This window comes from Megalobrama amblycephala, linkage group LG2 (genome assembly GCF_018812025.1).
Source record: "Megalobrama amblycephala isolate DHTTF-2021 linkage group LG2, ASM1881202v1, whole genome shotgun sequence".
Taxonomy (NCBI): domain Eukaryota; kingdom Metazoa; phylum Chordata; class Actinopteri; order Cypriniformes; family Xenocyprididae; genus Megalobrama; species Megalobrama amblycephala.
This window is the reverse complement of record NC_063045.1, coordinates 22,440,676-22,467,893: the sequence shown is the minus strand read 5'-3', so window position 1 is coordinate 22,467,893 and position 27,218 is coordinate 22,440,676. Positions and strand designations below refer to the sequence as shown.

Here is a 27,218-nt window from a genome sequence, read left to right as displayed (position 1 = left end):
ATCCATTTGTCCGGAGTCTCCGGATGGTTCATGTAACAGAAAAACTATGTGAGTAGTTGAACTATTTATTTTTGACTCTGTAAGATGTTAAGGTCTTTTTGTATAGGCTGCAATATAAATGTAGTCTACTTGTTCAAGTTTGATGTAACCATAATCGTAAGATCATTCATTCAAAGCAACGTATTGTTTTTGTAGTGGCAAAAAACGGGTCTCGTTAAATCATAAATGAAAGAACATTTTATTTACAAAAATACATTTTTTCTAGTTGGATCTAGTGAATCGATTCATTCTAAATGGCTCTCTCACACATTAGGCTTGTTCGACTTCATGCAACGCTGCGCAGACCTATCAAAGTGTGACTTGAAGCAGTGCATGCCGGTTAAAAAATGTGTCTGATTTGAGACAGCGCAGACGTCACTGTGACGTATGGCATCAAAGTACCACAAGAGCGAATGGAAAGTCAGCCGGCACAGCTTCTCCAGAGCGGCATGAGCTCTGATGACAACACAGATGTTTCATGATTGCCCGGATTCACCGCATGGCAACGATCACGTGTGTTTCGTGTTTATTCTGTTCTACTAATGCTCACAAATCTGTAAAAATTTATAACAATTAATGCTCTTTTCATGAAGTGGCAATGTTATATTGGGTCATGTTTATCAAAATAAAACTGATAAAAAAAAAAAAAAAAAAAAAAAAAACTGGTATGAAACTGCACTATCCCTTTAACACTAGAACAATCTCTCTATAACCTGAGGTTAATTGTCTTGCTCAAAGACACAGTGGTCATGTTCATGGATCAACTGAAACAATTCTGTTACTATCCCAGATCTTTAACCACTATATATCTTCATACATCTTTCTTTTAGCCTTTTGTACAAATAAAGACAGCATAACCAACCAGCTTCACAGAAACGGTTGCTCGGCTTACCTCTTTTTCTGGGTCACTATGTGTTTGACCTTGTTGGATGAAAGGATAAGAATTCAACTACTCGGACCCATTAACCTCACTCTATAAGAGCATGTTCTGCAGGACACCACCGTTTCTCCGGCAGGACACAGCAGAAGCAGCTGCTGGAGATAGATCACTATGTCTATGGCACTGAACACCCCTATCAATCTTGCAATGACAAGCTCCCCTTTGGTCAGACACAAGTTTAGTAAAGAGAAGAACCAACTTTGGCATGTTGTATTCAAGTCCCGAGAACTGCTGCTGTAGAAGATTATGAAGAAGGGTAGGTCCAGTCAAACACACATGATTTGAAGGGGTGATTTTCAATTTGGAAGCTACTTTGAAACAAATCAAAATTTAAGCTACTGTACTATTTTCAAAAAGTAGTTAAAAGGTTAATTCACCCAAAAATGAAAATTCTGTCATTAATTGCTCATTCTCGTGTCGTTCCACACCCGTAAGATCTTTGTTCATCTTCGGAACACAAATGAAGATATTTTTGATGCCTCAGTGAGGCCTGCATCACCAGCAATAACACTCCCTTTTTCAATGCCCAGAAAGCTACTAAAAACATATTTAAAACAGTTCATGTGACTACAGTGGTTCAACTTTAATATTATAAAGTGACGAGAATACTTTTTGTGCACCAAAAATAACAAAATAGCGACTTTATTCCATAATATCTGATGGGTGATTTCAAAACACTGCTTCATGAAGCTTCGAAGCTATACGAATCATTTGTTTCGAATCAGTGGTTCAGAGCGCCAAAGTCACATGATTTCAGTAAACAAGGCTTATGTCATAAGTGTTTTGAAACTTCAAAAGTTCACGTGACTCTGTCAGTTTGATACGCACTTTGAATCACTGATTCAAAACAAATGATTCGTTAAGCTTCAAAGCTTTGTGAAGCAGCGTTTTGAAATCGCCCATCACTAGATATTGTTGAATAAAGTTGCTATTTTGTTATTTTTGGCACACAAAAAGTGCTGTAGTCACTTTATAATATTAATGTTGAACCACTGTAGTCACATGAACTGTTTTAAATATGTTTTTAGTAGCTTTCTGGGCATTAAAAAAGGCAGTGTTATTGCTGGCAATGCAGGCCTTATTGAGCCATTGGATTTTATCAGAAAATCTTAATTTGTGTTCCGAAGATGAACGAAGGTCTTACAGGTGTGGAACAACATGAGGGTGAGTAATAAATGACATTATTTTCATTTATGGGTGAACCGACCCTTCAACTACAATATAAGTTAAAAGCAAAAAGAGGCTATTGTTACTTAAGAGGTAGAAAACAGGGGCTAAGAACAGCTTAATACCCATATTTATGTGATTTTGTATTTTTCTATTACATAATAAAAACATTTATTTATTTATTTATTTATCTATCTATCTATCTATCTATCTATCTATCTATCTATCTATCTATCTATCTATCTATCTATCTATCTATCTATCTATCTATCTATCTATCTATCTATCTATCTATCTATCTATCTATCTATCTATCTATCTATCTATCTATCTATCTATCAATCAAGGACAGTGCACAGAAAAACATTAATCTCAAGAAGAGAGAAGACGCTCTGCACCAGATTTAGCTATTAGCTAATTTCCATCTGTAGTCTTTGGGCAGGTCACTAGATAAACAATTTCTCTAAAAAAATCTAACATAGACAAATTTCATAAAAATAATACCCTCTAAAATGATCATGAGCACTTCAGTTCACCAATAACGACAACAGTTAATCAATTAGTTTCATCAATAAGACTCCCCACTAAAAATACACAACTTTCAATTCATCAATAACACTAACCACTAAAATGTAAAGTTGACAATAAATAAATCAGTAAATAAAATTACACGTGTTATTTCATTAGCTTCATTCGTCGTTAAAAACTATATACCATAAACACTTCACTTAGTTTCGACAATAAGACTCTCTTCTACACATACCCAATTTCAGTTCATCAATTTCAGTAGTCACTAGAAAAATAAAAGTAAATTGCCATTATTATAAATATTTGTCCTCACTTAAGATTACACATATACGATGTCATTAACATCGTTTACTGTTGATAGAGTAGTCACACCAGACGACGGACTCAGAAATCTAACAATATAATCCCTGAGTCCAGCTCTTATTTGATAAATGTTAATATTGACATTAATGGTAATGTTGACATGTCTGTTTGCTCAATAGCCATTGTTTTAACCCGTGTGAGAAAGTGTGGTAGTTGGAACATGTTTTAAGCTCAACCGGTAGTGAGTTCCTTTTTTTTGCCACAGGAAATGAAAAAAAAAAAGATTGTCCCATTGTACTGTGTGTAAGAGGGATGGTCAGATTGGAATTTACAGATGAACGGGATGTTCTAGTCATTTGATCCGAGCGTAACTGAAAAAACTCTCTTAATGGAGGGGCAGCAGTGTTATGCAAGATTTTAAACAGCAGACGCATTTCAGAATAATAGATCATATGATCAAAATTTAGCAATTTGTATTCATTTAATATATTACAATTCAATGATCTTTTGTCAAATACTTTTAAAGAATGTTTAAACAGTCTTTCCAGGTTCTTTCGGAATTGTCAGGTAAGACAATATTGTAAATGTGAAAAAATCATGGCATGGAGAAATACCTTTGAAGCCTCTATATTTAGAAAGTTTCGAATATGTCTAAAATTAGCAATACTAAATTTTAATACTTTACTTAGATGTTTAACGCGTTTGTTGAAGGCCAAGGTTGAGTCTAAATACATTCCCAAATACTTGACTTCCTTGACATTATTAATAGTTTGCCCTGATATGCTAAGCTGAGGGTCACAAATTTGTTTCTTACTGAAATACATTGTCACTGTTTTTTTTTAGTATTTAGTGTGAAGCATGAGTTTTGTAGCCATTGAGCAATTTTATCAAGTGCTAATGAGAGCTTATCGGCCACTTCAGTCACATTTCTCCCATGGGTATATATGACCGTGTCATCGGCATACATTTGTATCTCTACATCTTCACAAATTGTTGGTAAGTCATTGATATACAGGCAAAATAGCAATGGTCCCATAATTGAACCCTGCGGAACTCCTAGGTCTCAAAGTTGATAATTTATCATCAATGCGAAAACATTGTTTTCTTTCAGAAATGTAAGATTGTAACCATTTTAGTGCAGTGTCAGAAAGATTAAATTTTGTAAGCTTTGATAACAATACTGCATGGTTTACAGTATCAAAGACTTTTTTGAAATCCAAAAATACTGCTGCAACCACTCCTCTCTTGTCTAATGCTGATTTAATCCTTTCTATGAGATAGCAACAAGCCGCCTCTGTTGAGTAGTTGCTCCTGAACCCAAATTGCATTGGGTGCAGGAGTTTTTTACTATTGAGATGTACCACAAGTTGTTCAGCCACTGCCTTCTCAATTACTTTCGAGGCAGCTGGCAGTATGCTTATCGGCCGATAGTTGCTGATCTCTTTCTTCTCTCCACCTTTATGTATAGGTATTAGTATCACTGTTTTAAAGGCTGAGGGAAACACACTATCCAAAAAAAAGATTGATTAATAATGCAGGTAACTGGGTACGTGAGGCAGTCTTTATGCTGTTTTAAAAAGACTGTTTTAAGTCCCCAGTTATCCTTTGGTTTATAATTAGACAGAGAGGAGATGATTTGATGTACTTTCAGTTCATTAATGCAGTCAAATGTAAGACGTTGTTGATTATTGACTAAGTTTTCTGGAAATTAATGTTAAATTATGATCAGAGATTCCTGTGATCAAGTTGTACATCTTCATTATACGATCACATTTGTTTAAGAAAACTAGGTCTATCAAGGTTTGAGATAATTTTGTAATTCTAGATTAACATCTAAACATCTAAATTATATATATATATATATATATATATATATATATATATATATATATATATATATATATATATATATATATATATATATATATAAATTAAATTGTTTAATTGTTTAAGAAAATTGAATTAAATTATTTATCTGTGTAGGGTCCAAACTATGTTTCTGGGTATCACAATAATAAAAAAAAAAAATAATAATAATAATAAAAAATAATATTTTTTAATTGAACTTAATTTTAATTGAATTTAATAATTAAAAAAAAAAGTACTACAATTAATTGAATATCAATACATGTAGAGAGATGGGACATGCCAAAATCACAATTTTAGTGTGGGGAAACAAACATTTGTTGCTTACTTTTCATACTAGTTTAATTTTATGTTAGATGATTATTTATCATCTAATACAGTGGTTCCCAACCACGTTCCTGGAGGCCCCCGAACACTGCATATTTTGTATCTCTTTTTGTCTGACACACCCATTTCAGGTCTTGGAGTCTCTACTAATGAGCTGATGATCTGAATCAGGTGTGTTTGATAAAGGAGACATGGAAAACATGTAGTGTTGGGGGACCTCCAGGAATGTAGTTGGGAACCACTGATCTAATATAATCGTAGGCAACAAAAACATGGGGTTTGTACATCTAATGCTTTACAAGACTAATTTGTACCCTATTTCTGTTTCTCTGTAATTTTCTACATGCATCATCGTTACACAAGATGACACACAAAGGCAAAGATGATGAGCAAAGAGAAGCCTAGAGAGAGATTCTACCACGCGCTTGCTGTGGGAAGTTGGTTTGTGCCATGATGAAAGCCATTCCCTGAAACAAACCCCATCCATCACTGCATCCCCAGAGCCCAAGACAGAGGCAGCACTCGCATGCATCCTCTTCACTCCTCCCGTTGCAGCTGCATGCACAGTCGCTATGTCATCAGAAGGTAAAAGAAGACGCTCTCTCTTGAATGCCAGTCTGTGGTGTTGGAATGCCATCGATGTTCTAGTTTGTGACACACGGCTTCTGACAATTCAATTATGGGATAAATAAAATGCTAGTAAAATAAAACATGGCTTGGAGAAAGTCCTCTTTAGAAATGTAATGTATTATACACATAAACCATACCTGAAGGCATTATAAGTCACTTTGGTTAAAAGCATTTGCCAAATACTAAAATTTAAAGGGATAATTCACCAGTGGCAAAATAGACTTTCAATAACACTTGGCTGCCTATGCAGTAGAAAGGCAAAAAATGTTTGAAATCAGTGCTACCTGACAAGAGAAAACAGAAAAATGTTGTTTTCTTCCCTTTTGCCAAATAGGTAGAAAACTTTAACACCCATAATGAAATGGACATGTTGCCGTCCAAGGCCACTCCCACGAGTCTTCTATGTATACACTTATACTGCCTTCACATGCTCTCGGAATTATCATAAAAACGAGTTTCCTAGGTAAAAAATTGCACATGAACACCCTCCCATTTCAACTTGAATGTGATGAGCTCATAATCACGATCAGAAGTGGGAATTATCCAATTTCCAATAGCACGTGAAGACAGCATTAATACGGAATCAAATACCGCCTTGCTTTAGTAGGAAATACTTCTTAGCAAACCTTTTTTTTCATAATGGTGTTGACTTGTAAATGTTTAGTGAGAGAGTTACTTATGGTTTCCAGTGAAGGATCCAACGTGTTGTAGGCAGAGGCTAAAGGCAGCAAAGAATCCTTAATACAGAAAGGACGCCATGTAAAATATGAAAAAAAAAAAAAATATGAAAAACCTTAATTCTGCCCAACCCCTTGAAGCAAAATGCCATTGCGTATACAGGTAAAAAGGCTGTTGCTATAGTGCTCCATTTTTAACACAATGCTATTTAAAGAGAAGACACAGTAAAATGCATTTTTCTGTGAAACTTTCCCTTACAATAACTATTCTATTAATAACCCTCTGTCGATCTATGACTGTCTGTGGGTGGGGATACAAAAATGCAAGTTACACAGGTAACACAAAGAAAGATTATACATTGTTTACTTACATATGCCACCAACATTGTAACAATACAAAGCGGGTTGAAAATCAGCGAAATTACACTTAAAATGTTGTATAGTTAGCTGCTATTATATGAAAATTTGAGATGACCATACTAAAAACTAAATGCTATTTAATGAAAAGGACAAGCTCTTCTATATATTCCACCGTTAACGCAGAAAAAATATTGTAAAGAAGGCAGCATGACTGATAGAGACATTTTAAGGTTACACAGGGCAAGTTAAATTGAAGAATTTTCAGTGCTAAACAAGGCTGTAAATACATAAGACCTAAATTAAAATCTAACCTAAATTAAAAGTTTATAAATGACTTTAGACTTTAGGCTGAGATCAATATTTATGCATTTCCTGTAGAAAAGTAAATAAATAAATACATTTAGGATCATAAAACTTTCTAAATTGCCAGGCTGCCAAGAAACCTTCATTAAACTAAACATATTTGACCGTGCTTCTGTAACTGCGCTTTATTGCCTCTGTGCGCAATGACAAATGCTGGGAGTTCTCTAAATATAGCTGGTAATTATAGCCCGAAGTATAAACCCTGAGACAAAAAGGTGAATGGTTGCCCCCTTCGCCCCAGGACAGATGAACACCACTTTCACCAGCATGAGCAGAACACACACACACACACACACACACACAACAACAACAACAAAAAAACCTCTGTCCTCTAAACTTTAGGCAACTGAGATTCTCATTTTAAACGGTAACCGTCTCTGACTTGTGCCTCTAATGGAATTTTCAAGCACTGGGGCATTTTGCCCCCATCATTTCATTTGTTAAAGTCAGGCCTGTAACGCTCACAGGTTGTGCTTCGCGGAGCAAAGAGGATTTCTAATCTCTAAACAAGGAAAGTTAAAAAGCTGAAGAAAAGTGATACATACCTATGGATTTTCTGCCTCTTCCCTCGCTGCCATTAAATTTTACCTGTAGCTCAAGATGGTGGTGTTGAAAAATAAAAGCAGACCTAAAGGGAGATTTCCATCTAAATCCCATTTAAACATCCGTAAGTATCGTGCCTTGGCATTTGTTCGCGCTCATATTTATTCCTGTGAGCGCCTTCCCAGAAGACTGCTTGTACAGACAATTAAATCGCATATCTTCACTGTCATAGCATCTTATAGCATGGCTGCCATCATTGGTCCAATGAGACCATATGATAACAACCTGACTTTTGCAATTACTTCCTTGACAGTAGTTGATTTAGGGCACCTACACATGAGGGAATGCTGCAAATACATTGGTTTCAATGGGGAATGTGCTTCACAAGGAGAAACACAAGGCTTTTGTGAAAGTGACACTCCGTTATGAGATGAAACTTACTAAAATCTGTGGTTTCCAACTGACTGTAATCCCTCTAGGTTTCAGATTGAATATGTCAGTTTGAAACAAAGCTGATTAGCCTGTTAAAACAGCTAATTAATCTGCTAAAATAGCTATCAATGCTAAAGAAAAGAGACAACTAGAATACCATTTTGATTACCTTACAGCTAGCCTCACAGCTTAGTAAACTGCTTACTGATATCTGCTAGATTAACATAGAAATAGGTAATAAACTTCTTTAAATTCCAATAATTACAACTATTCACTAGTCTGCAAGGTTTCTAGATTGCTACAATGTGCACTTTTGAGGAAGTACTAATAATTACATGTTATATGGCCAAAATAAACATTTATCATTCAGTTTTAACAGTTAGTTTGTAAGACAAGCAGGTAGGCCGACTAGCTTTCGATACTTCTGGCCAATTATCCTGCCAGTTTAACATACGATAACTGATTAGCCTGCTATTCTACCTTACAGCTATGTTATAGCATAGAATGCTGCTAAGTGATAGATCTGTTAGATTAGCCTGTTAAAATAGCTACCACTGCTACACAAAGGGCCTTTTGTGTACCTTACATTATTCTGACAAGTTAACACACTGCTAGCTGAACCTGCTAGATTACCATAGTAATAGCTGATTAGCATGTTAAAACAGCTAGCTGCTACAAAAGGATAACTAGAATTACTATTTTGATTACCTTACAGCTGACATCTTAGCTTACAGTTGATGAACCTTTACGATTACCATATTATTAGCTGATTAGCCAGCTAGCTGCTACAAAAGGATAACTACTATTTTGATTGCCTTTCAGCTGACATCTTAGCATACTGCTAGTTGATGAACCTGCAAGATTACCATATCAATAGCTGATTAGCCTGTTAAAAAAGCTAGCTGCTACAAAAGGATAACTAAAATTGATTTTCTAGAATACAGTTAATATTTCCTCTCACCCCCCCACCCCCCACCCCCCACAGCCTAAAAAAGAATCACATTCATTCATATCTATAAAACTACTTGTTTTTTTTTTCTTGTTTTTGTTTTGTTTTGTTTTTTTTGCCAGCGAGCTTGATCAAATGCAAGCAGATACCTTAATTTAATTGCAACTTGTTTTTTAATTTAATTTAAAAAAACAACATATGTATATATCCTTATATAATATGTTTCATGCTATAATTGTGTGCTACTTGATTCAATCAGGAGTGTTATTTGCATGAGAGATTTTCCAAATGAGTCATGTGAATTAATAGCGGATCGAGCAATCCACTGGGGATCCAAATGAGCGTAATGACCCATGCAGTTTCCATCTGATGCATGGCATGTAAATTAGGATGTGACACCTTTTTATAAGTGGAGAAATTTGCATTTTCCCATCATTCAAAACGCCAAGCTTTATGACTGATCAATGTATAGCAAGGCAATTGGGTAACAACTTTGCAGTATGTTCATGTCTCTTGTATAAGGACATTCAATTATTATTTGTTTTCCAGAAGTATGAGTTAAAATGACTGTAGGTCATTGAAACTGCAGCCTTCAGGAGTGACTGATTCAGAACATACCAATAATTATTCTTAGTTTAATGTTAGTGCTCAGTTGAAAATCATAGAGACGTTTCTACATCACCATTGATGCCAGGAAGGGATAGTTCACCCAATAATTTACTCACCCTCATGTTGTTCCAACCCATTTTTACTGTATTGCATTGATGATGCCTGTGCAATTACTACACTTTATTCTGGTTTGGAGGTTACAAGTGTGTGCTAAATACTAAATAAGTACCATGTTAATAACCTTTCCAGGAATCGTGATTGTTTAACAACCACAGCTAGTGTAATATTACAGATCATTACTGAGTATCACTGAATATTCCACATCCTCCTGTCCTGCTGTTTGCTCTTGTCTGATTTTAAATTGGTTCATAACTAAATTACTAGGCTGTCACATTCACGGTTTGATACAGTCTCTGTACTGTGTGCTTTTATTATCATAGTGAGGAAACATTGTCTATGAAGAGTTACTGTGCAGCGGTCTGAATTAATTACTGTAATAAAGACCATTAAATTTGAGTTGAGATTTTAGGCATTGTGAATAATTTTGAAGAAGAAAAAAAAAAAAATATATATATATATATATATAAAAAAAAACATCTTTGTGTCCTCTGAATAATAAATCGTGCCCAACAAATATTGTACAGAAACTAATTCCTATTTTTCTGTATGTTACACTGCAACAAACAAACAGACATGCTAACTGACAGTAGACTTTCTGCTGCTGCTGCCAGATCTCGATCAAACTAAAATAACATTGTATTTGAGACAAAACTAACTAGACTAAATCAAGTGGAAGAAAAGTCATAACTGAAACTATTTTCATAGTATTTCATTTTCTCCACAGGGATATGTTTTTTTTTTTTTTTTTTTTATCGAAAACCTATAAACTGTTAAAAACAGATCTACAGTAAGTAGACCTACTTTAACTATCCAAGGCTGTTAATGGCTATGCGTTTGTTAAAGTCATCAATCTGGATTATTTCAACTTATGTTTTAAAGAATACTTATATTTTATTATACTTACATTTATTCTAATTATCTATTTATTCTTATATATTATATTTATAATAGGCTACTAATATTTATTATATTGTAGGCCTACTTATTTTTAATTCTTCATAAAAACAACAACAACAACAACAAAAAAAACATACATTTAAATTGGTACCTGCCACTGTGTTTATTTGTCATCTCTGAGATGTTTGTCTTCGGCCTGATGCACCGTAACATTAGTGCCAGCTAGTGGAATTACAAAAATACAGCATATTTTGCAAACGGCCTTCTCGTCTTAAACCCCACACAACAGCTTTTACGGGTGCTCGTGAAGGCATCAACAGGTACTTTCAATAAAAGGTCAAACAAGGAATACTTTCAGCTGTGTTGCTATGTGTCATAAGAATAAGCAACTGAGCAGCTATAACACTCTGTCCATCAAACATATCTGCACCACGTGCATTTTTGAATCACACCACCCAGCATACCCGGTTAAAAAAGTCACCGCTCGCCACTGATAAATGTGTGTGTGTGTTTGTGTGTTATAATATAAATAACATATTTTGCAGGGTAACTGTGTGGTTAAAATGAGAAAAGGCAAATAAGGGTGAAAATATAATCTTTTATCCATTAGCACAATCATAAAATTTCATGCTGAGGGGTCGCCTTGACATTTCCTTTCGTTTTGTGGTTCTAATTCTGGAAGGAAGGAGTTAAACGTGTTGCGCAGCAGCCAGAACTGCCTGAGATGAAATGTCAAATACTTACTTAAGATGCAGCTGAAATAGATCAATGTGTCCTGAGTCGTCTCTCAATATCCTGAGTCCCCCACTACCAAATGGAAAGGCCAAGACGCAAATACACATTCCCTGGCAAGCAGGTTAATAACTTTCATTTCTGTGGATCATATAAATTTGGTTCTATTGACACTTGCTATTCCTTGCTTGATAGAGGGAAAGACGTATCTATTTATGGCCAAGTCTATCTTTTTAGGTCTCAATTTTGTTTAGTTTAAGCCCCCATGCCAGGTGGAAATGAAGAGATGCATTGGTTTTACTTCCAAACCTTTGTGAGAATGATCACTTCGATCATGTTCATGTTCTGTTCCTTAAGAAGGAGGTTACGGGTATCGTTTGCTGGCTCCCTCGCGTTAACAAACTGAAAGTCAATAGTCTCAGACGCAGACAGCATGCCCACGAACCAGCACATTCTCATATGAAGGCAAAAACTTGCTGAAAAATAGCATCTCCAGTCTGATTGTCTGGCTTTTTGCACAGGTTCTTACTTGTCTACCTGGTAACTAAGGTGAAAAAAAATTCTTTGAGGTTTTTCCTATGCATAATTCACTTTCCAAACCAATTTCAGATTAACCTGAGCATCGTGCTGAAAACATAAAGACCATCACTGGATTATGCTGAACTTTTACCCATGAATTTATGTACATACCTTAACAGTTATGTTTGTATATTTTGCATGTACACAAACAGCACTCATTAAGTACAATTCTGCAAATAGATATGGAGAAGATTCATTTTCTCCATTTTGTCCATTGTTTTCTATATTTATATAGAAAATCCATTCTTTGTGGCTTCAAGCCACATGGCAAAACCTGTTTGGTGAGTGGAGTCAATGGTAGTTCACACCTTGGATTGCAGGACTAAGGGAGTGCGGTGAACAATGGGGAAAATCATGATAGGATACTAATGTCATCATTCTTCCCTTGCACAAATGGTAAGGGTGAGAGAGAACAAAGCAGTTCCTACATGGGGGTTATTGTATGTTAATGTTACCCCCCTTGTTCTCCTCAAGAGGTATTGTTGTTTTAATGATAATGGTGGAACTTGTGACCATAGTTGGCAAACAATTATTTTGGGAAACGGACCCCTGGTTAGCAGACTAACTTTGCATATATATCCAGTAGATTAGCTTTATAGCACTAATTGATTAGTCTGTTAACCTAAAATACAACTCATTAGCCTGTTAGCACATAATTAGATTGCTCGATTAATATACCATTAGCTGAATAGCCTGCTAACATAGCTTACTCTGGTACAAACAATAACAAGAAGGTGAAATTCATGACCACAATGTTATTTTTCAAGTGTGTAATGACCTCAAATGCATCAATGTCCTCTTCAGTACACACTGAGCCGTGACATTTGCTGTGGCATAAACAAGTGAAAGACGCGTTAGCACAGTTGAGCCATGTGGTTTAGCAAATGTGTTTTGCACATTCCTTCAACCCCATCACTTTCAGAATTAAAGGCACTTTAGACTTTCTCTCACCAGCTGTGATTGAAAGATGTTTCTCTGTCATCATCTGACAGGCCTGAGCTTCCAGCACACAACGCCTTCTGCTGACAGTGCAGGGCTTGTCAACCGTGCTCACGCTTGTGCGTTAACGCACCGCCAGTCAAACACAGCTTTGATCCCGTTTTATAATTCAGAAGATGTTTTCCTACTAGAACTTAAACAGTGTTTCGATCACTGTCCCTTGTGGAATTGCAGTAGACAAGGCTTAGGCAAGTAATCGTCTGAACTGAATCTGAATTAAAAGGGTGCTAAATGCTTTATTTTCAACTTTCTTCTGTGTGGTGTTGCTGTTTTTGCATGAAAAATATCTGAAAAGTTACAAAGCACAAGGTCACTAGAATAATATAGTTGTTCTATATCAGTAAGCACTGTTTCTGAACTCCCTGCAATGCCTCAATTGTAGTCTTGAGTTTTTTTCTTCTACAAAAAAATAAAGGGGCGAGGCCTGGTTGAGTTGCGTTAGTAGTGTGATGAAACGCGTGATTATGGAAAGGGGCGTGACATTTTCCAGACACAATCGGATCGCTTGACCAATCACAACACACTGGTCTAACCGACCAATCAGTGCGAGCAGAGCAGAAGGAGGGGCTTCATAGAGACAGGATCTAAACAGGGGTGCGTTTCCCAAAGCGAACAAAGGTCGCAAGTTCCTTCGTTACCAATAGAGTTCAATGGGAATTACGACCATAGTTGACTATAACGATGATTTCGGGAAACGCACCTCAGAGTGTTACTGACAGACTGGGAAGAGAGGTGCTGCAATGTCAAATATGTGAAAAAGTTCAAGCATAAAACCTAATATAGTAGAGCCCAAAAACAAAATCATAAGTTTGCAAAAGGGCGTAATAGGACCACTTTAAGAGTTTTTGGTTAGCATAGCACCTTTAGTCACTTCTGGTAGATGATGTAACTACAACATCTGACTACAAAATCATCTTTTTCCATTGACAGCCAATAAGCCTATATTGCTAGTATTTCATTATTTTAGAGATACTCCTTGCTGATTCTTTTTGGAGGCTCTTAAAAGCATAACGTTTTTTGTTATTAGGGCCCGAGCACCGATGGTGTGAGGACCCTATTGGAATTGCTCAGCCAATTATTCTTCTTCTCCAAAATGAATCGCATTTTTGAGGGCCTAAACGTTCTCAAAAACTCATGAAACTTTGCACAAGCGTCAGAAGTGGTGAAAATTTACATCTGATATGGGTTTCAGAATTAGGTGTGGCAAAATGGCTCGATAGCGCCACCTACAAAATTTCAATTAAGCGCCCTTCGTGCTACGTTTCACGTACAGGTGTGAAATTCGGTAGACAGATGTAACAGCCCAATACCTACAAAAAAGCCCCTGGGTGCAAAGTTTGTAAACCCAACAGGAAGTGAGATATTTTGAATTTTCTCTACAAAATTTTGGCAGTTTTTGCCATTTCCACGTTGTATTTTAACGAACTCCTCCTAGAGCTTTAATCAGATCAACATTATATTTGGTCAGTCTAATCTAAAGGCTTTCGAGACGTTAAATTGCGAAGATCTAGAGTTTTCGCTGAAGGGCGTGTCCGTGGCGGCCTGGCAAAGTTCGATGTTTCGCCATGAAACAGGAAGTTGTTGTAACTCGGGCATACAATGTCTGATCTGCCCCAAACTTCACATGTTTTATTAGAGTCCTGGCCTGAAGATATCTATATGGCAATATTCAGTTACAGTCATAGCGCCACCTGTAGGCAACAGGAAATGACATGTTTTACACTGTGATTAACTCCTCCTAGAGATTTAATCAGATCAATGTCTATTTGGTCAGTCTAATCTAAAGGCCTTTGAGATGTTAAATCGCAAAGATCTTGAGTTTTCGTTGAAGGGCGTGTCCGTGGTGACCGACAAAGTCTGATGTTTCGCCATGTAAGGTGAATCACTTTTTTGAGGGCCGAAACATACTCGAAAACTCATGAAACTTTGCAGATGCGTCAGAAGTGGTGAAAATTTACGTCTGATATGGGTTTCAGAATTAAGTGTGGCAAAATGGCTCGAGAGCGCCACCTAAAAAATTTCAACGAAGTGCCCCTGACACTACGTTTTATGTACAGGTATGACATTTGGTACACACATCTAACAGCCCAATACCTACAAAAAAGTCTCTTGGAGTGAAATCTGAAAACCAACAGGAAGTCAGATATTTTGAATTTTCTTTGCAAAATGTGTGCAGTTTTTGCCATTTCCAGACGTTGTACTTTAATGAACTCCTCCTAGAGCTTTAATCAGATCAACATCATATTTGGTCAGTCTAATCTAAAGGCCTTTATGACGTTAAATTGCAAAGATCTAGAGTTTTTGCTGAAGGGTGTGGCCGTTGCGGCCTGCCAAAGTTCGATGTTTCGCCATGAAACAGAAAGTTGTTGTAACTCAGGCATACGATGTTGGATCTGCCTCAAACTTTACAAGTTTTATTAGAGTCCTGACCTGAAGATATCTGTATGCCAATGTTCAGTTGCAGTCATAGCGCCACCTGCCAGCAACAGGAAATGACATGTTTTACACTGTGATTAACTCCTCATAGACATTTAATAATAACAACATCATATGTGGTCAGTCTGATCTTAGCCTTAGCGACATTTAATTGCAAAGATCTTGAGTTTTCGTTGAAGGGCGTGTCCGTGGTAGCCTGACAAATTCTGATGTTTCGCCATTAAAGAGAAAGCTGTCATAACTCAAGCATGCAATGTCCGATCTGCTCCAAACTTCATATGTGTGATAAGAGTCCTGGCCTAAAGACATCTATATGTCAATATTCAGTTAGTCATAGCGCCACCTGCTGGCAACAGGAAATGGTATCCTTTACACTTTAGTTCACTCTCAGAAAAACATTTTAATATGCCATGATGTACCAAACATACTAGAAATATGTTAAATCATGAAGCACTTGGCTAAGTGCTAATGTATGCGATTAAAGCCAAGAAACAGGAAGTTCTAGTAACTCAGGCATACAATGTCTGATCTGCTCCAAACTTCACATGTTTGATAATAGTCCTGGCCTGAGGACATCTACATGGCAATATTCGGTTACGGTCAAAGCGCCACCTGTTGGCAGCAGGAAGTGTGGCACTTTGAAATGACTTGGCTATATTTCTCCTGTATTTACTCGCTCACATCCATGTCACCCACTGTTCACTGTTTTCCTGATGCCAACGGGTGGCAGTTAGCCCGGGTGCGAGGGCCCTTTCATCGCTGCTTGCAGCTTTAATTTTATGTTATTTTTCTCAGAAATGAGTCACTTTGGTTTGCAGTGGTATTGCATAGGTTGTAACGTGCAAAAGTTCTGATTATGATTTTTCATTTTTTTTTTTTTTTTTTACATGACAACAACCAGCTGTTTGAACAAGGATGTGTAGTCTGTCATCATTGGTATGATTTGGGGTTATGTCCTCCCAGAAGCATCTCGCACAACTGTGTTCCCAAACACCAGTATCCAAATGCAAGATTACATGACCGCATTTAATTATTTCGTCTGCACACTCTGAGACGTTAACACACTGAGAAGTTATTTGTGATGTAATATAAAAGAGTCACAGTGGCGTCCCTGATTGCAGCAACTTCCATTTTTATTACAGATATTTTGTGCCAATTTCCCAGGAAGTGGCCATTTGTTATTTTGAACACCTGGAATGGAAACGCTGATGTTTTATGCGATATTCCAATTTTGCACATAAGTTCAGTTTGCAACTTTGAATGGAAATATAGCTAATATGTGCCCGTGACTTCAGTGTGATTATTCATAAGGTGTTTTAAAATAACCTGTATTTGGAACTGAGTGACTATGAGCAAATAAATCAACCTAAAAAATTGGTTTACTTATTTGTCTAAACAAACAAGCTTAAACAAAATGCAAGCAAGCAAATTCAAGACTAACAATAATAATAAAAATAATAAAAAATAACCAAATGGTTTTATTTCATGTTGGTACATTCTTGGACAACACCACAGTATAGTTGCATGAGTGGCCAAACATAAAAGTCTTCCACAATATCAGCACATAAGCAGCAAGGGCAACATGAATACTTAGTACAAACAGTATAAAACATACATGCTTTTTATTTATTTATTTTTTTTTCATATATTTTTTTAAATATATATTCATATCTTTTGCACAATTTCTCCATAAGTTCTGGGGCAGTTAAAAATTCCAAGACAAATTAAAGCCATATTCTGCCTTGAGTGAGTGAATGTCTGAGAAATTCATGAGATAGTACTGAAGGAAGAAAGAGAGAAATCAATAAAGGCTTTTAAAATTATCTGTAAACAGGCCAGTGTGAGAGAACTGTGGTGAGATTTTCATTTACTTCAACATCAAACATATCAAGCATGCATTGACAACTGCTACGTGAACACTTTCTTTAAAAAAGAATTCTGAAACACCATCGGTCACCGGGGTTTAGTTACTGTAAAACCAATGCAACATCTCTCAAAGTCACTAACAACACAGTCGATGGTCTACAAACCCTTACAAACATGGTGAGAATGTCAAAAAATGTGAGGCATACGGTCACATTTATCATGTTAAAGGGGGGAAACGAATGGTACTCCTCAAAATAAAGAGAGTAAAACAGAAAATATTCCAGGAATGAGATCTCATAGAGAAGAATATGGCTTTAATACAATGTGCATCCAGAAAGGCAAGGAAAACGAAAGAAAAAACTGAAACGTAAAAATCCTAACAGCAAAGGAAACGGAAAATGCTGAAAGATCCACACATATTTGCACGGAAAATCCCAAAAACTTGCAGTTTGGAAGTACATTTAAAGATGAGGAGGACCTCTCGGCCCAGCATTCCAAAGCCATGTCGATTCATCAGCGCCCTGAATAAAGTCTGTGATGGATTATCAGAACAAATGCCTTGTCGAAGGTCCATCACGGCAAGTGCAACCTCAATCGTTGACTGACAGGCGATCAGTCGTGTTGTGCCACTGTTACACCCCATCAGTTTCCTCCATCAGAAAAGAAAAACCAACAACAAAATGTATTTCCTCCGGTTGTACCATTGACAAATCCATTGATTCCTGCTACTGTGTTTTTTGCAGATGTCAATTAATTTTTTATATTTATTTTTTTATTTCATTTTATTTATTTTTTTTTCGGGTGGGGGGGTGGGGGGTGGTTTTGCCTTTTTATTTTTCTTAAAAGGTGTCAAAAATTAACTGAGATCCTCAATCGTTGGTTTAGCTGAGGGCCCAATCACTGTCCTGGCCCTCGGACAAAAGAAGGATGGAAACAGAGGTACACCGAAAGCCTTTTTCTTGCTTTACTTTTGTGCCAAAGAGCAGAGAGAAACCAGGAACTGCCATCGATCACCTTCCTCCTGTGATGGAGGCCCTCAGATCACAAGGTCATTGTAACTCACGTATTTCTTCTTAGCGGCCGGACCTGAGAGGAGAGAAAGATGAAAGATTGCTTTTCATTTGTTATTTCTTGAAAGGAATTCGTTGATTCTTGTCAGGAGGCCTGACGGGGACAATTTTTAGGAAATTTCATTTTTTTTATTTTTTGGTATTGAACAGAAAAACGTTCAGAAACTGACTCTTAAAGACAAGATGCTAGATGGTTGCAGAGGTATTTCTGGGTAGTTGCTAGAATGTTGAGTGGATTCTTTGGTGTTTTGGGTAGTTGCTAGGTTGTTCTGGGTGGTTCCTAAAGTGGTTTGAGAGGTTGCTAGGCTATTGGGTGTTCTGAGAGATTGCTAATGTGTTCTGGATGGTTACTAGGGGGTTGCCAGGGTGTTCTGGGTATTTTCTAGGGCGTTGCTATCGAGTTACACACGGTACTTAATACTTTAATAGTTACAGTAAGGGGATCTGATAAATTTCTACCCCACAGTTTGAGCAAGTTAAACACACATAAATCTAAATAACTGTTCATTATGTGATGAAAGAGCAACTCAAAAGTAAAAAGCATATGAATATCGCATAAGTCTTATGTAAGAAGGCCTCGAATGTCTACAGTCATAACAGCGTGACCTTCACAAGCTGCCACTGATGTGTTTGCTGAGACTAAGTAACTAAATGACTCCAGTCTCAAATTACAGCGCTTATCCACAGATGCTTTTTGTGCTCTTTTGCATGTAAATGAACTTCTAAATATTTAAAAGTAAAGGTTACCAAGTAGAGAGATCATTGTGGCCTTTAAGTGTCAGTAGCACCTTTAGTATTTGAGTTAAATGTCACTCTGAGAGCCATCTATTCAGAAATGTGGCCTTGATGAATGTGGAATGACGAAAGTGCCCTCAATTTGCAAATACATATATAAATATATTATAATACACATAATAGGAACTCAGATAAGGGTGACGTTAACTGTTGCATAATAACATTGGATAATGTGACAACTAAGTAACAGTGACTTTACAAATGATAACTTGATGTAATGCTTGTCTAAGAATGGTATTTAAAAGAATTCACATAATGAAGAAATTACGTACAAATGGTTGTACGAATGATAGCGTTACAATTAAGTTGCATAAGGCGACAACTGTGTAACAGTGGTTTCACGAACGACAGCATGACAATTAGGCCACATTCACACTGTCAGTTTTTGGGATTGACAACCGCATTTACTTACAGGTGTGATTCTCGAAATGTCCTGTTCACACAGCAACTTACAGTAGCGTCTGGAACACTGTCTGTATGAACGTGCAACGAGAGTCAAGCCTGTATTCTCTTACTAGTAAGTCAAGTCAAGTCACCTTTATTTATATAGCGCTTTTTACAATGCAAATTGTGTCAAAGCAGCTTTACAGTGATAACTGGTATATAATTTTGGCTGCACAGCAGCTCTAAAGTAACCATAAAGACAGTGACCAACGTAATATTAAAGATGGCGACGTCCATAAAACTGAAAAGTCTTATCATTTTTGACATGACAGAGTCCATTTGAGCCGCGAGTTCATCAATCAAAACTTCATTAACCAACAGCAGCATGTAAACACATGCTAGCCGGAGTCTTTAACTGTTGCACTCACGTGTCACATCCTTTGCAACATCTCGCAACACGGCATTTGAATTTGGAAAAGAAACACAAAACTGACGGGAGCCGCTCCGGTGGAGAACAGTGACTGGATCTAACACCTTAATATGACGCACAGCTCATATCTCCATCGCTGTAAGTTACCGAAACCACAAAACACCTTAGAAGACATCTTTCTCGCACTGTATGACGTGACAGACATCTAGTTGTCCAGTGCGGTTCCGTTCACACAGGACGGATGTTCCAAGAATGCGGTTGTGAGCCCTGAAAATTTACTGGTTACAAATGATGTTACAATTATGTTGCATACAATGCAATAATTATGTAAGAATGGTTTTAAACATAACATCACAATGCAAAAATTATGTACAGATGGTTTTGTCAACAATAGCGCTGCAATTACATCCCATAATGCGACAACTGCGTGAGAATGGTTTTAGAAACCGCAGAATGACAATTAGGCTACATTCACACTGCAGGCAACTGTGACCCAAATCAGATATTTTTGTGCCCACATGTGACTCATATCTGTTTTTCCCATGACGGTGTGAACAGTACAAACCACATGGAATCCGATCTTTTCAATTCCAATTTGTGCCACTTCCATATGTGGTGCAAAATTCGTTACAGGTCAGATGTTTTGTAATGTGGCCGCAGTGTGAACAGTCATATCGGAATTAATGTGATGTTTATGTCACTCAAGATGAACATTTGTCACGATTCTGCGCTCATGGGAGTCTATTTAAAGATTTTACATACCCAACGTTATCAAGACAGTTGTGAAAGGTAGTCAGTAGGAGGGCAGTGATGTGTCAGAACTCGTAAGTATTACAGAGACAGCTCTATAATATAAGCAAAACATGAGGCCTCATAATTTTGCTGGCTTCTGTGGCAGTTCAGACTATAAATAAATGCATAATCACTTACGTTAAAGGGTTAGTTCACCCAAAAATGAAAATTATGTCATTTATTACTCACCCTCATGTCGTCCTTTGACCTTTGTTTATCTTCAGAACACAAATCAAGATATTTTTGATGAAATTCAATGGCTCAGTGGGGCCTCTATTGCCAGCAATGTCATTGAACCTCTCAAGATCCAGACAGGTACTAAAGACATATTTAAAACAGTTCATGTGAGTAGAGTGGTTCAACCTTAATATTATGAAGCAACGAGAATACTTTTTGTGCACTAAAAAGAAAAATAATAACGACTTTTCAAAAATATATTGATGGGCAATTTCAAAACACTGCTTCAAAGCTTTACGAATCTTTCGTTTCGAAACAGTGGTTCAAAGCATCAAAGTCACATCATTTCAGTAAACGAGGCTTCATTATGCGATCCGAACCACTGATTTGAAACAAAATATTCGTAAAGTTTCAAAGCAGTGTTTTGAAATCGGCCATCACTAGATATTGTTGAAAAGTCGTTATTTTGTTTTTATGGCACACAACAAGTATTCTTGTCGCTTCATAACATTAATGTAGAACCACTGTACTCACATGAACTGTTTTAAATATGTCTTTAGTACCTTTCTGGATCTTGAGAGGTTCAGTGACATTGCTGCCAATGCAGGCCTTACTGAGCCATCGGATTTCATCAAAAATATATTAATCTGTGTTCCGAAGATGAACAAAGGTCTTACGGGTGTAGAACGACATTAGGGTGAGTAATAAATGACAATTTTCTTTTTTCGGTGAACTAACACTTTAATACCCTCCGCGCGCTGTGTGTGTGTTGTCAAGTCCGCGATTTTCCCGCAGAATTGGGTTACTTTTGCACTGTTGCCGCGGGTGGTTTTGCAACTCCGTGGGTTGAAGCGACCAAACTAATGCGATATGTAACCCCTGGAATGCGATTTTTACCGGGATATCCTACGGAACGCGATTGGGCTAGTTTTGGACTAGTTTTGAGAAGCAATTGAGTGGATTTTTTGGTAAAAACCTGGCAACCCTGTTTGTGTCTCATCTCTCGTGCAGCAGAAGTAGAAGTGGTTCTGTCAAAACGCTGCATTTGCAACTGCATGAAAGAATAATACAGTAGTCAACATGTGAAGTGGATCAAAAAAGTTAATCAAAGTTGTCCTAAGACCTAAGTTGTCCTAAGAAGAAGGTTTTAGGACAACTCTGATGAAAAGTTTTGATCCACTTCAAATGTTGACTACTATATATGAGCTGTAAGTTTAAGCTTTATTTAACATCACAACTGACATAACATATGGAATACTCGAGGTCAGATACGCAAATGATTTTTTTTTTGACGTCACTAGAGGGAAATAACCCAATTTAGTAATAAAGTCATGTAAAAGCGGTTTACTTGTATTGTCAGTTTACATGTAAACGTGCTCAATATGAACAGCTAAAATCAGATCTGAGCAAAAATTGAATTGAGCATTAAGGCTCGCAGTGTGAACGCAGCCTTACATTGCAGAATGCAATAATTATGAACATATGAATTTAAACATGATAATGTCACAATTATGTCAAATAACGCAACAATTAGGTAAAAATTATTTTTAAAATGCGAACAAGATGCAACAATTTCTTAAGAATGGTTATATGAACAAAAACATGACAGTTCTATTGAGTAATGCAACAATTACATTTACAAAAGATTCCATGAAAATTATGTTGTTTAATGCAAATTTTGTGAAAGAGTGTTTTTTAACAAACATAATGGGTTTACACGAAAACTAACAAATTCTGGTCACTTTATCGCTACAAATTACTGTGAATGCTACTGAAAAAGGGAACTCACTGCAGATATCAGAGTAGAATTTAGGTGTCTGAGCTTTTTGCACAGGCTGATCTTTACAGTGGAAGAAAAATTTTATAGTGTTCATTTATATTATTTTATTAGGATGAGATTATAATATGGGCCATTAACATCGGTAATACTGCTCTCTCTGTCTCTCTCTCTCTTTCTCTCTTTGCAAGGGTAAGGATCATTAAGATATTGAATGTGTTGTTGAAAGCTCACAAACGTCGCGTCAGGTGTGTTTTTGGTTTTGCGTTGACGTGAAAATGAATAAATAGTATATGAATTATCACTATTGTCAGAGCAAATCTTTACATTGGTTTTGATGTAAACTGTTAACAGTTGCATAAAATCCAGCCGTTTTATTTGATGTCAAAACTTGTGCTGCATCCTTGCAGTGCTGTTCAGTCTCAGTGATGAAACTCGCATATCAAATAGGCTCGAATTTGCATGTGCCACCAAAATGGTTGGGAATGAGGGCGATGACTACGGCATTCCGCTCTTGGCATTGCCATCTCGGCTCAATAGTTTTAGGGTCTATTCCCCTGGGTGTCAGATATTTCAGGGTTCAGGACATTTATATACATACATATCCATAAAAATAATTTAGAGAGTCAGAGTGTGTTATATAGAGGAAGAGGAAGAGGGAGAGAGAAAGAACAGTGAGTGCACAGGGAAGGCCGACACAGATGGTTCACGGCTCTTTTGGGACCTGCGATAGAGTCTGCCATGCCATCATGGTGGTGCATGGGGAATTGAGCAGTGGGACTTGCGTTTGAAGCTTGGGATCTTCCACGTGTCATCTGATTACCACTGTCAGTTGAGTTCACCGTTTCATAACTATGTTCATGTTTTGCTTAGACACTCTTCTTGGAAACATTAAATATGTAAAATGCTTGCTGCATGTAGATGAGACAAACTCGTCTGGTTTTGCAAATAATATCTCCACTCAAAATCTTAATTGTTTTTCCTAGAAGGCTATGAGACAGCTAAGGTTGAATGTCTATGAGAACTCTATTAAGTCTCCTGAGCTATGAATGAACAACATCTGAGCAACATCAATATTTTTTTTTTCTTTCGATTTAAGTCACGATTAAACTGTAGTAGCGAGACATATTTTTTTTTGTGACATAGATCTGACTGCAAGGGATTATCAAAAAAAAAAAAAAAAGGCAATGGCTTGATATCTATGTATTCTATGTTTATTAGATGTTGAGATGTGGGCATGGCACGCAAAAGTGGAGGCAGATGAATGTAAGCTTGCAGGGGTGGAATTTAAAAAGTAGGGGCTCTACTTTTTTTTTTTCTTGTTCAAGAACCTGTTTCACTCAGATATATGTCACAATAGGGAAGAAAAGATTATTGCAACTTCCATTTTCTGCTGACTTTAAGGTGTACCAAACATGCAAATATGATGTCTTGACACCCTTCAGTAGTGTTGTAGTATTCAAGACTGGTAATTTGGTCTTGGTCTTGTCTTGGTCTCAACACACACTGGTCTTGGTCTTGTCTTGGTCTCAACACACACTGTTCTTGGCCTTATCTTGGTCTCAACCCCTCAAAGTCTTGGTCTCAACACACACTGGTCTTGGTCTTGTCTTGATCTCAGCTTAGGTGGTCTTGACTGCAACACTACCCTTCAAATTGAGTAGGGCATATTGATACTCAATTTTGAATTAAATTAACTGTTGATATTTAACGCTACATGGTACAATGAAGATGGTTTTCATTCTCTAGTTCTATCAAGTGACACTGTGAGATTGTCATCAAGTTGTGAAACTTGTGATTAATGGCCACAAAAGGCAGATTAGTATTTCCACCTCGTTCTTTCCTCCAGCGTTCGAAAAGTGAGCAAGGTCATAACCAAAGGTAGAAGATTAATTTGGTCTTACCTGATACATTTTGAGAATTAGCCTGTTGGGAAAAAAACAGTACTTGGTGAGCTGTTTCTGATTGGTCCAATAGAAGCAAAGCAGATGTTCTGATTGGTCCAAACAGCCATGAAATTTAAAATGGCAGTTTAATTTCAAGCTGGGTTAGAAGGTGGGTGTGTTTTAGCATAGATATAAGTGCTAAGATGAAAGGGAGAACTGTGATTTTGGATGCCATTTGTCCCAACTACGAATGGCATATCTAATAATGTGGGGAAAGCATTGCCACTGTCAGAAAAAAAACCCTTGACGGCAGTAATTAATTTTTTCTTTATGTGCTGTAGCTATTTGAGAATCCCAAAAGCAGCTGAAAGATTGCAAATACCTGCAATCTTTCCCAGTCAAAGCCAAAACAACAACACCAAAAGTATGTTTCTTCATCTGAAATTTCATTTCTTGGCTTTCCTTTGACAGTGACGACATGCTAATCCTCTGGGCTCAAACAAGTCCTGTGCTATTACTCTCTCTCGGCGGTGTGCGGCCCACCATCTTGTGTTCATTAGGGGAAATGTGGTCATTCTCAGCAGACGACTTCATTCCATTATATCTGACACGAGCTCATGCTGCAACATCAACAGGCCAAAGCAACAGAATTTCAGCTCATGGTGACATTCTGCAATGAATCTTGCAAGCACTGCACCCTGGGACACGAGCTCGCCATTACTCCAGGCAGATAAAGGAAAGCAACTTTAAGAGTCAAGCTTGGGGATAATGGTTACACATTTGTAAGTGATTTTAATATAATAACTAAGATAAGTACTAATTTATTAGATCTTCACATAAGGATCACACCTGCACAGCAAATCTATTGATACATGGAATAAGTTAACTACATAATAAATTAAAATTAAAAGGGTTCATATAAATTCATAATAAAAGAGGTTAGTTCAACCCAAAAAAAAAAAAAATCATCAATTACTCATCCTCATGTCATTGTGTTGAGTTTCAGTTCATGTTTGCTGATCCATGTTTATATGTGAATAAAAGCCTGCATTGCATCTTCAGCTTTTCGTTTCGGAGCCGAACGGTGTTTGTTCCTGTTTTTTGCAAGCAAGTGTCTGCTAGAAGACGAGTCAAGCTTTCTGGTTGAACTTCTCTTTTTTTTTTTCGAGTGCGGGTGAACAGCACAGCAGCGGGGTTGAAGTCCTTGTGGCAAGGGGGGCGTGGTTCAGCGAGGTCTGCAACCGGAGAGAATAGCGGGAGACGCTTGGTAAGTGAGTGGGTTGAATACAAATCACGAACACCTGTTTCTCATTCCAGTGATTGGCGCGGAGACAGGATAAAACGCCGTGAGAAGCAGGAGTGTGTGAGAGAGAGGGGTACTGCTGACTGAGCCGTGTTGAGTTACCTGGAGTGAAGCCCTTTGTGGATGGTGTATACCGAACCTGGAGTGAAGCCCTTTGTGGATGGTGTATACCGAACCTGGAGTGAAGCCCTTTGTGGATTGTTTATTTTCGTTGTTGTGCGCTGCACAGTCTTTCTGTTGAACCTTTTTGAAAGTCAATAAAGTCTCAGTCAGCAGTTGTTAGTCAACCCTGTCCTCTTCCTTCCCCCACTACGAACTTAACTGTGCTACACTGGTGCCGAAACCCGGGAAGGAAGACGGGAGCATGTCGCCATGCAAGCATCGTCCTCCACCCCATTTGCGGACATCATCGCGTCCCTCGCGGTCCTGCACTGCGAACAACAACAGGCCCTGCTGGAGCTACGAAGCGATCAGGAGCGGTGTTTCCAAGCCATCTTACAGACCCAGCAGGAGGACCGCGAGGCGTTCCGGAGCTGGATTGACCGGGAGGTTCCCCGGGAGCCCACCGAGCAGCCAGCTGTGCCTGTCCACCTGCCCCTAAACAAGATGGGCCCACTGGACGACCCCGAAGTTTTCCTTGAGCTCTTCGAAAGATCCGCCGAAGCGTGTAAATGGCCGCGGGACCAGTGGTCTATGAGGCTGGTCCCGCTCCTCTCAGGAGAAGCGCAGGTGGCGGCACAGCAGCTCCCAGTCCAGAACCTCCTGGTCTATGACGACCTACGGCGGGCCATCATCCAGCGGGTCGGTCGGACCCCAGAGCAGCATCGACAGCGCTTCCGCTCCCTCGACCTGGGTGAGTCCGGCCGGCCCTTTATGATGGCCCAACAGCTCCGGGACTCATGCCGCAAATGGTTGCTGGCTGAGGGAAGCGACGTGGACCTGGTCATCGATCGCGTGGTGCTGGAGCAGTTCATCATTTGGCTCCCGAAAAAAACTGCCGAGTGGGTCCAGTGCCACCGCCCCACGTCGCTGGACTCAGCCATCCAATTGGCGGAGGACCACATGGTGGCGTGCCAAGGGGCCGGCGAGCCCCTTCCAGCTGCCTCTCTCTCTCCCTCTCTTTTGTCCCCCTCTCTCTCTAGACCTGTCCCTCTTCCTAGGTCTCGTCCGCCCGGCCCGCCTCGTGTTCCGCCCCGAGGGCGGGGCGGAACGGGACAGGGGGGCGGGACTCCCTGCTGCCGG

The 27,218-nt window shown here is 38.1% G+C and overlaps 1 protein-coding gene across 3 annotated transcripts in view; it reads right to left on the bottom strand.

The window, feature by feature from the left end:
• Positions 1–16,944: 16,944 nt before the first annotated feature.
• The window catches only part of LOC125253180 (metabotropic glutamate receptor 7), a 259,076-nt gene continuing 248,802 nt past the window's right edge, over positions 16,945–27,218 (bottom strand). For 2 of the 3 annotated variants that reach the window (XM_048167007.1, XM_048167024.1), the window contains one exon: positions 16,945–18,448. In XM_048167007.1, coding sequence (XP_048022964.1) covers positions 18,399–18,448 — 50 coding nt within the window. In that variant the 3' untranslated portion in view covers positions 16,945–18,398. Of the gene's footprint in view, positions 18,449–24,691; positions 24,714–27,218 lie in introns of all 3 variants that reach the window. The other variant, XM_048167016.1, reaches the window with a different exon arrangement.